Source organism: Coffea eugenioides, chromosome 6 (genome assembly GCF_003713205.1).
Source record: "Coffea eugenioides isolate CCC68of chromosome 6, Ceug_1.0, whole genome shotgun sequence".
Classification (NCBI taxonomy): domain Eukaryota; kingdom Viridiplantae; phylum Streptophyta; class Magnoliopsida; order Gentianales; family Rubiaceae; genus Coffea; species Coffea eugenioides.
The window spans coordinates 2,996,421-3,008,699 of NC_040040.1; the positions used below are offsets into that span (position 1 = coordinate 2,996,421).

Genomic DNA, 12,279 nt, shown 5'->3' on the forward strand with positions numbered 1-12,279 from the left:
AAAAGCGAGTGTAGTAGTAGCATTCGGCTTCAGAAATCATGGTTTTGTTATTCCAAGAATATTGTCCATGATTAGAAATGAGTGCGTCTGAAACATAATTAACCTCTACATTGTACAATAATGATCATTAACGAAGTACTCGCTTTTTATAGAGAAACGTGAACTAAGAAACCTTTTGACTGGATAAGCCTCACGAGTTAAAAAGCAGATAAACCATAAGTAGAAAAGTAATCAAAGCATCGTGCGCATTACACGCTCTTTAAAACCAAACCAACAAGTTGAAGAGAAAGTACTCGCTCCATTGTTCAGAAAACTACTCCATTGAAGTTGCTAGAACACAAAATACACTAGTAGTACTAGCACACCGGAGATGATGGTTTTAACAAATGATTCACTGAGATTATTGTTATTCAAATGTTATTAAAGCGGGATCACTTCTTGCAGAAATAACACCTACATCCGTACAATTATATCATTCCCCAGCGATTTACAGGGGAAAAAAATCATTGTACAACTGAACAAATCCACCCTAAAACTTGTAAAGAAAAGAACAATTAACTTAAAAAGTGAATTTCCTTTTCCAAGATTACCTCGTCCCAACAAAATTTTGAAGCCTTATGACCATACCCTCAAAAAAAAAAAAAAAAAAAAAAAGAGGGAACTTTATGACCATGAAGCGTTTTCTTGCAAAAAGACATTCCAGAACCAGAAAACCCCAAATTTTCCGATTCCCCACAATAATGTAACGATGGTTCATGCAGGCATCCCATTCGCCGCTTGGCTTCCTCAGTTAAATGCCTCCAACAAGTACCTAGAGAGCAAGGGAAATCTCCATAATGCACCTCTCTTGAATCTCAGGTTTCACGTGATTCCGTCACCTTGATCTCAGCAAGAAGATGCTGAGTTCTTGACCCGGCCCATCATCCGGGTTGATTAGATGAAACGACTCCGAGTCCGCATTCCCTATCACACACTCATAGTTGGCCCTCATGTACATGAGCTCCTCGGACCCGGATCCGGGTCCTGATCCAAACCCGGATGGGATCACACCCGCCCCCACGGTTGTGGACTGCATGGTCTTCAGCATGAGTCGATTCTGATCAGTGGCCTTCCGGCGGACGGCGAACCCGAGTTTCCTGCCGTTGCAGAACAAAGTCCAGACTGGGACAGAGTGGAGAGGGCAGCGACTGAGCTCCGACTCCGGGGAGTCGTCCTTGAACTCGAGAGCGATTCTGACGAGGCCGCAACGCATTTCTTGGATCAATGTGGAGGTCGGGATGGAAAGCTCGAGGAGGAGGGCGGGTTTAGTATTAAGGCGGTCGTGTTGGACGCAGAACCAGACGTGACCGCCCCGACGGTGGCCAAAGATGGTGCCGATAACCATTGTCTTGGAGGGGCGCGGTGGAGCGGACGGCGGAGCGATGGTGGTTGGGGTGGGAGGCTCAGAGGAGTCTTCTTCGACTTGGTTATCGTGGTGCTGGGAATGTGGGTCGTCGAGGTCGTCACGGAGGGAGGTGCTGAGGCGTTTCTTGGGGGTGGCGGTGGCGGTGGTGGTGGAGGGGTGGACTGGAGAAGTAGAGGCCGGGTGGATGCAAGCGAGAAGAAACCGTCGTAGGGCGTTGATCTTCGTCATGGTATTCGCCTTTCGGAGTTGCTTTTTTTTTTCCCTTTTCTTCTTGATGAGTGATGATTTATCTGTGAGAAGGGGGGCCCTTTTTGGGCGGGTTTTTCTCAACTTCGAGAAGAAGAAGAGCAACGGATGAAGGAATAGAATAAGGGGTTCGCTTCGGCCCCAGAAGGATTCTTCAAAGAAGAAGAAAGCTTTAAAAAAAAAAAAAAAAAATTTGGTGGGGGGTAATCTTATTTGCGGTGTAATTTGGTTGGGAGATTTTAGAAGACGATTGGGGGATAAAAATGGGGAGGAGGTTTCGTCTTTGGGATGGGGTCCCAAGGGATTTATAATTATTGGGAAGCCAAGAGGGTGAGATGAGACTTGAGAGTAAAGGCGGGAGACTAGAGAGGGTTTCCATTCTGGATTTGGGCCTCAACCGCCTCATTCCCAGCCCAGCCCATATGAAGCGTCATTTAACGACGCCACTTTCCCAAGTCAGGAGGAGGAGGCAAATCCATTATCCCCTTCGCATGGAAAGGAAGAATGCAGGTCGGGTGAATGTTGTTGGATAAGAAGACGCAAAGTAGACTTAATAATTTAGAATGCTACTGCTACTACTACTAGTCTGAGTAGCCTTTAGGAGCATGATTGGAGGTAGAATATAGATTAGGGCGTAGTAGTAGGGCAGTCCAGGAGGTCTGTCCTCCTATTCGAGGACTGAGGAGGAGTGAATGTTAGGCTTTGTGCTGATAGGGTTGGTTGTAGGGGAAGGAAGCGACAAAAAAGGCTGAAGGGTTTTCAGGGAACGAAGATTCAGGTTTTTTTTTTTTTTGTTGACCATTGACCCAATAATGACAGGTTTCGACTTCAGGAGGCTTTACTTTATCCTACAATCAATCTTACATAATAAAACGATTAGGACACGTGTAGACTGAAAAGAGAGCTGGGGAGGGAGGATGCAGCGGGAGACAGGAAATGGGACTCCAGCTGGACTTTGGAGTTTGGCCTCCGAGCAATTGGGCATGGGTCGATTATTTTCCATCAGCAAGGGTGTCCTAAAATTTTCCCCGTGTTTCCTTCCTTCCTTCCTACCTACTGTGTAGCCCAGATTCACTCGCCTGGGCAATGCTCTGCTCCTGCTTTGCAAAGAGTTCCCAGCCAGGATCTTTGCAAAAAACTCCCTTCCGTAATCCTCTGCTCCGCGCCAGTGTTGTACAGATCAATAAGCGTAAGATCCATGCTGCAATACTGCATTATAGGAGGAAGATGATGCATAGAAGGGTGTTTGTGTTGTCATTCGATACTACAATCTCCTGGTATCTTCATCTGCAGATCGCAGACCGATTTTCCCATTTGTGTATTGGGCGATCCTACGGATTTTGAGGCTTTCTTTCTCTTCTTTTCTGTTTTGAGGTTAAACTTACCATCCAAACGTATTGGTTATTGAATATATATACACACACACACACACACACACACACACATTCGTTTTGTTTATAAAAATTTCAGAACTAGGCATCCATCCACTAATGAGAACATTAACTTTAACCAAACCCCCTTTCAAGTGGAGCCGTAGTCGACAGACGAAACAAAATATGCATCCAGTTGCCGCTCAGGACTTAACCGTAAAAATTTTAATAACAAAACAAATGAGCGAGCATCCTAATTAGTATTAAGAGAGGCGACTTAATTAAACCTAAACCTAAACCTAAAATAAAGCTACAGCCGGTTGTCTGTCGGCTTCCTGCAGAAGGTCTTCCAAAATTAGCTGAACAATTTGGTACAAACCACAAAGTGCTTCCTTTTTTTTTTATTAAGGAAAAAAAAAAAGGTAATTTATTGGACGCCACTCCACCTGGCCCAGTCAACAAACTGCATTCCACCGTAGACATTATTGGCAAATCTTATACCAACCGTAAAAGCCATTGCAACTGATGGAACCTGTCTAGCGACGGGAGATGCTTCTACCAAGCGCTCCAAACCATTTATAATCTGATAGCGGGTGTTGGAAGAAACTGCAAGGAAAACACCTGCAAAAAGAGTAAAAGTGAAAAATTAAAATTGATTATTGCTCGATTAGGCAAAGCACTAAGGTTCCCAAACACAACAGCAAGTAGCTAAGATTCAGCAGACAAGGAAATTTCTATAGTTGGATCAATTAAAACACTGTCTACAGTACCACCAAAATATGGCATTACCATTCCACTCCTCCACATCAAAGCTTTGAAAAGCATGAACATAGACAGATGATATGTCATGGTGTCCGATTCTGCAGGAACTTAATTTTTAGAATGTACCATACTTAAACCCATCTGTACTTAGCCACAGCAGGGAAGGATAAGAACAGAAGAAAAGGGACGGGGAACTACCAACAAAAATGCAGTTACAAAACTGTTCTGCTCCTCCAGTTATATACGCAATGTTCTTTAAATGCAAGAAAGTTCAGTTCTATAAAGGAGCTGAGAAAGCTATGTTGATTTCCACCACAGACAACAAGCTCAGAAGAGTTCAGCACGTTTTAAAACTCCATTTTTTTGGTTATAGCAAATTAGTAATCCAGACACAAACTTTTTTGCTTTGTTTTATTTATTTAAATTTTTTCTCTGAAGTCGCGTATTAGTTAATGAACCCAACAGCCAGAAGCAGGATCACCATCAATAAGGAAAGGCATACCCCAGAGAGCTGCACTCTTCAGTAGTGGCGGAACAGGTATATCATCTTCTGATCTCTTTACGCTCCTGACACAAAAAAGCTCTGAAATTAGGAACAAATTGCCTCTTCAAAAGCTAATTTCATCTTTAACAGGTATATCAAAAGCTAGAAATGCCGGTGAACGGGCTAACTTCATCTTTTGTAGCACTCCCTCCCATCCAAAATGAATTTCTTTCCTGTATTAGCTGGGTCAAAAAGATGTATGCTTTCCCTAAATGATAAGTTTTAGCAACAAGGTATGACTGGACAATGGTACCATGTCTTTTTTGACTATGTTGATAAGCATAGGTTAGCTAAGCCCCAAAAGCTTTTCAATTTACTTGTTCAAGCATTTATTTTACAAGCCTTCCTCAATTTTCGTACAAAGTTAAAAACAAGGCATCCATTTTGATCAGAAGGCATATGGGATTCACAAATGCTTTGAAAATCTTAACACATTTTGTTGTACATTTAGTGAAGATCAAGTTTCAATTTCTAATGTCATTCAGACTTGAGAGCACCAGTTATGACCCAAAGGATCAAGTTCATCGTCACATTGTCAATGTCAGATCATCACTCCCAGTAGTTAGGGAATTGTGTAATATTGCCAGAGTAGTTAGTACTTTCTTGAATTTATTCCAGATTTGATTCAGATTTATTAATAATGCAGTTAGATTGTGGTTAAACTCAAATCTCAGATCTGAGTCAAAGACATACTTGTGTTGCTTCTTTCAACTTGCTCAAGAAGAATGCTTGAGGTAATAAAACTATATCAATTGAAGCTCGGGCAAGCAAATGACAAATTTGATGTCTCGTAGACATGTTTTAAGGAGCTTGATAAACCAACATGTATTTATGTATAGAAACCATCTCAACAGAGAAACATACCGTTTGGCATTCATTATCATATTTGCAATTCCTTGACCAACAATGCCACATCCAAACCCAACCAATCCGTACATAATACCCTGAGAACAATGAGTAGGTTTTTGTGATTAGAGTCCAGATACATAAGAAGAGTATATAAGAGAAAAACGCTTCCATGCTTTATGTAAATATGTAAAATTTACCTTAAAAAAGTAAGTACCAATCCTCTGGTTTATGGTAAATTGACAACCAGGCCTTTCTGCCTCAAATACACTGCATTTCAGTATGCACTAAACTAATTTAAAAAAAATGATGTGAAACTCAGGTATCAAGTGATAGGTAAAGTTGTTTCATTACCCTAAAACACCAACTTATAGATATACTAAACAAGCGCATATATTGCCACTCTAACAGATGCGCCTCGATCAGGATTATGAGAGAGTTAACAGGCAAATGATTTTAAGAGGATAATGTGGACAAAACCTGCTAGGAAGAGCACCATAAGCTCTCTGCAAGCGACTGAAAAGTCCTTGAGACGCAGATGATTGTCCAATCCGAGCATATGGTGCTAGCATTCCAACTAAAGCCACATTGACAACAACCCCAACCAAAAGATCAGCAGCATATAATTCAAATTCTGCCCAGAAGTCTTTGCCCCTCTTTTGAACTTCCGCAAATGTTGCACAACAAGAATCAATAACAATCTACAGAAAAATGAAACTATGAAGCCTAAGTGCCTTATCAAATACATTCAAATTCGTTCAGTATAAAGAAATTAAACAAACAGGAAAAGTGAAAGATTCGATTTTAGAAGCTTTCACATGGAAGAGAGCGCCATACTAGACTAGATGATTTATGAGTGACGTGTGCAGCAAACCAACTTCAAGAGTTAACTAGCTTGAAGCGCTACCTTACCGGCAATTTGACTTAATGCATAGATGTTATCGTCAACTTATGCTAAAATTGGAAGAGAGGTTACTAGAACAAGGATGACTTATTATACAGGAAACCAACAACGCATGAATCTGTACTAACAGCTAGCAGTGTAACTTATCTACCACATGAGTTGCCACAAAGAGCAAACTTATCTACCGACAAGTTTCTGGGCAGAAGAATCCCAATAAAACAGCTATACAAACCTCTGTTCCGATTTTGAAAAGAAATGAAGGATCGGCCAACATTCGATTTCGGAGCATTGAGCATGATTTCATGGCAAATCCCAAAGGCCACGCCGAACCCTGCAATTACAAAATTATAAGCTAGAAATTACCGCACAAACGATTAAAGAATAAGTTTAATCTTTAAAACCAACTGATTTTGACGAGGGTTAAACCTGCAGGTCCAAATATCTGAGAAGAAGCACTTTCCTGATCCCCAAGCTCTTGGCAGCCTCCAGCATATCTGCTGGAAGACTAGTTCCACGAGCCTCAGTCTCCCCAATCACCTCCTCAAACTTGAGTAACGGCCCAAACTCCTCTTCTTCATTGTCGTTCTCCCCATTGTCACCCCCTCCACTGCCCCCTCCACCGGGAAATTTCCCATTTCCACCGTGTCCACCACCTCCGCTGTCTACATTTCTTTGAGCACTATCATCTTTCGACAAGTAATTACTGTCTGACACCTTGAAATCCTTCCCCGGAGAGGATATACAAGTTTCTTTGGGTACGGAACTCAGTCTGGCACCACATTCTGGCTCACCTCCTGGATTCGACAACTTCACAGAGAAAAGCCTCTGCCTTATTCTGAAAGAATGACAATGGCGGTTTTCTTTCCCAGTATTACTAAACCCTTGAACATCAGAAAGAATCACACTCAAGCTTGGGCTTCTCGAAACTGCCTCATTTTGCAAATTCAAGAAATGGGACACTCGAAATCCAGATGAACAGCCCATAACTGACTTGGGGTATCTAGATTTCCTTAAAATTTTTTTTTTTAAAGACTAGTATGCAAAATATGCAGAAAGGTCGACTGATTACCAAAGTTTCCACCCAGTGACGTACTAAAAATTAATCAGAGTATAAATGATACTACTACTACTACTATTACTTAGCACTCTCTCACTAGCTGAAAACCTACAGCTCCTAATTCTTTAATTTCTTTAAAATATAAAAAATATTATTGAGTGTGAAGAATCAAACTGCGCTGGCAAATTTGAAGAAACAATAATAGTACTAGCAATGTATTATGCAAGAAACAAGAGGTCCGTTTGACAAAAAAAAAAAGAGTGGGCTGGGAGGCCCTAAATGGTAGTGCTAGTGCCAAGTACTAGCAGTACTGGCGGAAGTGTGTAACTCCGAGAAGAAACTAGTCGACGTCGTTTCTTTGCCCGCGCGGAGAGTGGGGTGGGGGTTTGTCAGTTGCGAGTGGAGATGTTTGGGCCTTTCGTGAGAGGAGTTGTTTAGAGAGCCCGCCTGGTCCTCTTCCCTCTACTTCACTTATTTGGCTTAGTTAAAGACTGGGAAAGGCGGCGGTAAGATTTTGGTACAAGGACAATTAATGTGAGCGGGGCGCCGTCGCAAGTGGAAAACGTCGGTCGTCTCACGTGTGCGGAGTTGACTAGGGTTTTCTTTTTTAAAGTTGAACAAAAATGTTGGTAGATGTTATTGAGATTTAGGATTTGTTGTATGCAATTATAGGTTGGTAAGTGAGGAAATTTATTGGCCCATTGGTCACCACCAAGCCTTTAGGTCAAAGGTTCGATCCTTGCCTCTCATCAAAAAATTGTCACAATATGTGGTGGTTTTAATTGATCATTTTCATTGGAGTCTTTATTCACGTCGAGTCTCCCTTCCCTCTTTCTCTAGATTAGGCTATAGGAATTCTACCGTATACCTTTGTTCAAGGTCAGATGGGATGAAATATCTTGTTTCTATCAATAATATAAAGTTGATTTCATCTTTTGTTTCTTGCTCACTTTGGCTCTTACTATTTTGCATTTTTTTGCTTACAACCTTATTAACTCTCCTTCTTCACTCTTTTTTTCTTTCTTTTTTTTTTTCTAATTTTGAAAATGATCTGAGAGCATGGAAAGATAGCAAAATCTAACCATTGATGATACTTATATGTTTTAAATAGCTACATCATTAAGAAATTAATGGATCTCATAACTAAATCATAATGCAACCTAACCTTGAAATAGCAAGTGTAGATGGCAATCTGGATGAAGTCTTCTAATGTTGTGATTCTTTAATGAGAATAGCGCCTACTATTTTTTACATGATTACATACTTAGATGAAAGTTTGCTCAGTTTTGGTTCAATATTTTATTTTGGTTTATTTGTTACCAAAATCCATCAAAAACAAACAAATTTCATTAATGATCCATTTTGGATTAGTACAAATTATTTTACTAAACTGGGCATCTCCATCCTTGCACGGTCTATTCCTCCTAGTTACAGTTGAACAAAAATGCCGGGCATCCAATTCCAAGCTGAAGCTACAGGATTTACTGAGGCAGAGTGGTATAGTCGTCGCATTCTAGTAGAGTTTGAACCACCGAAGCCATTGTGGGCCGCTTCTTCCTGTCTTCCTCCACGCAGGAAATACCAACCCCGATTAACGTTGCCACTTGCTTCCTACTGTATTTCCCTTGCAATCTTGTGTCCACGATATCCTCCATCCAGGACTCCTCCCCTTGCTGAATTTTCCTCTTGATTATCCTCACACATTTGGTCAGCTCCGCTTCTTGCTCGTCACCATCATCTGTCGCCCAATTCGAGAGCCTAATCCCATTAACCATCTCCAGGATCACAACTCCGTAGCTGTAAACGTCCACTTTTGCAGTAATTGGTTGATTCAGAGCCCATTCTGGAGCCATGTACCCTTTTGTTCCTCTGATCCTTGAGAACTCCGAGCCTGGTCCTCCCCCTCTCTGAAACAGCTTTGCCAGCCCAAAATCAGCAATCTTGGGTTGAAGGTCCCCATCAAGAAGTATGTTTTCTGGCTTTACATCACAGTGGATGACCCATTCTAGACATTCATGGTGAAGATAGGCCAGACCTTTTGCTGTCCCCAGTGCCACCGCAAACCTCTGTTCCCATCCGAGAAAATTTTTCCTGCTAAAAAGATGCTTGTCAAGAGACGAGTTTTCTACATACTCGTACACCAGAAGTTTGCGTCTCTTCTCTGAACAATATCCCCACATTCTTACCAGATTCATGTGATTGATTTTGCCTATGGTGCTCACTTCTGCCCAAAATTCTTGTTCAGCCTGAAATACATCTCCCAGCCTCTTTACACCCACCTCCCTGCCATCTGCCAAGACACCTTTGTAAACAGATCCAGAGCCTCCTCTCCCAAGCTCTTCCTTGAAATTTTTGGTTGCCTTATTGAGTTCATCGTAGCCAAATCTTCTAAACTGACTTGCTATCATCTGATATCCGGCCTCAACTGTAGCCGGAACACCCGTTTTCCTGAACAGGAAAAACCAGCCCAGAGAAACAAATAGAAGTTCGATTGCACCGAGTGCAGAAGCGAATGAGTACAGATAAACCCATTTCACTCTTCTCCCCACTGCATCATACATAGAAGAGGAACCTATTAATAGTTCTGCATCCTTGGATCCACAAATGGGACCGGAACCTTGAAGAGTTACCGGTTCTGATATTTGTAAACTTTGAGGCACTTTGATGTAGATGGTTCCAGGGAAATCCGGAGTTAAATAGCCATTGAAAAGTGCACTTTTTAAATAACAATTTCCCCATCCTGTTATCCTGTAGCCAAATGCTTGGCAACTGGAATCCCCCAGGCAGATGTTCCTGCAAGCTTCAAATGTAATGGATTGGGTGGAATTGAGATCAAAACCATAGTAATCTGCGTTTGGAATAGCCACAAATTTCACTGCCTGAGGATTGGACCGACTGAGGTTGAATCTGGCCTTGCAGCCTTTATTCCAATCACTGGGGTCACTAACCACAAACCCAGGAGGACAGGAACACTTGGCCATCCCCGTGGTGGAATAGACACAAATCCCATTTCTTCCGCACAGCCCGCGAACAGCACACGGTTGTGCAAGAGCTTGCCAGGATATCTCCCACAATCCAGTTGAACTGAACAAGCTGGAGACTCTGAGATTTCCATCGTAGTCAATTGTCATCCTTCGTTTGATCCCTGGACCCGCATCAGTGACATTGAATTGCAACTGATCGCTTGACGTAAACCTGCCTATATCATCCAAAGCAGCAATTCTTGTGCTGTTCCAGTTTGTTCGTCCATTCACGTATACATTAAAATCGGGGTTAGGCCAATATATACTCGATATCTCAGGCCCGTCATAAATCAATCTCAAAGCGTTGTCGCTGTCGAAATACAAATTGAAGTAACCAGATTCATAGCTTCCTTTTCTCAAGGGAGACACCAACCTTTTATTCTTGGTGAATTTTTGAGTAGGCAATAGAGTATCGGTAGGATAATCAAAGCTCTGCCAGAGCATATCACCATTGAAGTTTTTGAGAACAAGGTTGCCGGAATCAAGAAGCTCTGCTCTAGACACATCAGTCGAGGTGGGGTTGGTTTGCCATACAACTATGCCATCGATATCTGTCAAGACCATGGCTCCATTTCGCCTGAGGGACAGCTTTGAGCCGCGCCCATTAACGGGCCTGTCTCTGTTAGCCATCCAAACCACTGTTTTGTCTCTTGAATTGGTGAACCAGATTGCAAACCAATAAGCGTTGCTTCCATCTCCGAGAAACCCACAAGTGAATGACTTATCTGGGGATCTGATGAATCCCTTCTCATCTTGCACAGAGAGAGTTGCACCTCTTGCCAAGTAACTCCCCACTTCTGAAGCTGTAGAATGGAAGAACAGAGACATACTAAGAAGAAAGCACAAAGAATGCAACGATGAGGAAGTCAGCTGATTCCTCATTTTAGATTTCAAAAAATTCGTGCCCAGATCACAACCAATATATAGCAGACACATATAAATTTCAAGAAATCTGGTGGTTGACTTCAGCGTGGAGATCATGTCATGTACTTACTACTTAATTGTGGAAGAAAATCGACAAATTTATGACGCGGCCTTGTGGGCCGCAGGATAATGTTCGTACTATTCCTCGGTCAACGTTCCTTTGCATGTGTTTGACCCTTCAGCGTCTGCGGGTGTATGCTTGTTGAAAATGGAGATTTGGAAAGCGAACCTAATTTGAACCCGATCTTGAGACTTTGAGGCCATGCTGATAAATTTTCCCATCTAACTGGATTAGTATTTGGGATAATATCAGAAATCTATCTTGAGGTTTCTTCTAATATCACTTGTCATCCCTAAAATTTTAAAAAATCACTTACCTCCTCTACTAATTGTAAAAAAACTATATCAATCCTCTATTGATACATAATTCACATATCAAATGAATGGAATTCAAAAAAAAAATTTAAAAACAAGAAGAAATAAAAGTCACTTTTTCTCCTTTTCTTATCTCCAACATTCTCTCTTACTCATTTTTTGGATAACTATGCAATATTTTATTTATAAATTATAATAAACTAAATTTTATTTATCTTTTATCTTTTGTGATTGTGATAAAATTGCACATGATATATTTGCTTATTTTGAGTTGATTATTATAATGATCAATACAATTTGAAAATTTGAGCACGAGTTGAGAAGAAGTTGGAAAGGCATATATAATTCATAAAAAATCGATTTTGAGTATATAGAGTTAAATTATTGCAAGTGTATTTCTTTGCGAATATCTTTTTTATTTTTCAAATTTATATTTTTATGGATTATAGCATTAAGATGTGCACAGTATTATTAGATATTCTTTTTCAGGTGCTGGTTTTCTTGAAATAAATAAAGTGATTTAGGAATATTTTTATTTAACAAGTAAAAGAGTAATTTAGGGTTTCTAAAACTTTTTTTACACAAATAATAAAAAATAAGGGAGGTAAGTGATATTTTTAAAACTTTAAGAATGCTAGGTGATATTAAGAGAAACTTCGAGCGAGGTTTTTGATATTATCCTTTATTATTTTCAAAATTTTATTTATTTGTATCATTAACATATTTTTTTAATCATTTTTTGATCTTATGTACGTCATATTAAAAAAAAATATTGTAATATTTTTTTACAAAATTATCCCAAACAATTCACTAACCAAATGCG

General features: G+C 40.6%; 3 protein-coding genes across 3 annotated transcripts; all 3 read right to left on the minus strand.

The window, feature by feature from the left end:
• Positions 1-432: 432 nt before the first annotated feature.
• Positions 433-1,792, minus strand: LOC113776186 (protein MIZU-KUSSEI 1-like). The gene has a single exon (XM_027321293.1). The coding sequence runs from the start codon at positions 1,631-1,633 to the stop codon at positions 875-877; it is 759 nt and encodes a 252-aa protein (XP_027177094.1). The 5' UTR covers positions 1,634-1,792; the 3' UTR covers positions 433-874.
• A 1,339-nt stretch (positions 1,793-3,131) lies between these two features.
• Positions 3,132-7,645, minus strand: LOC113773018 (protein RETICULATA-RELATED 1, chloroplastic-like). The gene is made up of 7 exons (XM_027317530.1): positions 6,504-7,645; positions 6,310-6,408; positions 5,654-5,874; positions 5,374-5,443; positions 5,192-5,271; positions 4,286-4,350; positions 3,132-3,642 (listed from the first exon to the last, which is right to left on the minus strand). The coding sequence occupies exons 1-7, from the start codon at positions 7,059-7,061 to the stop codon at positions 3,449-3,451; spliced, it is 1,287 nt and encodes a 428-aa protein (XP_027173331.1). The 5' UTR covers positions 7,062-7,645; the 3' UTR covers positions 3,132-3,448.
• A 753-nt stretch (positions 7,646-8,398) lies between these two features.
• LOC113774529 (putative receptor protein kinase ZmPK1) lies at positions 8,399-11,081 on the minus strand. Its single transcript, XM_027319065.1, has one exon. It carries the CDS (start codon positions 11,037-11,039, stop codon positions 8,616-8,618), a length of 2,424 nt encoding a protein of 807 aa, XP_027174866.1. The 5' UTR covers positions 11,040-11,081; the 3' UTR covers positions 8,399-8,615.
• Positions 11,082-12,279: the final 1,198 nt, after the last annotated feature.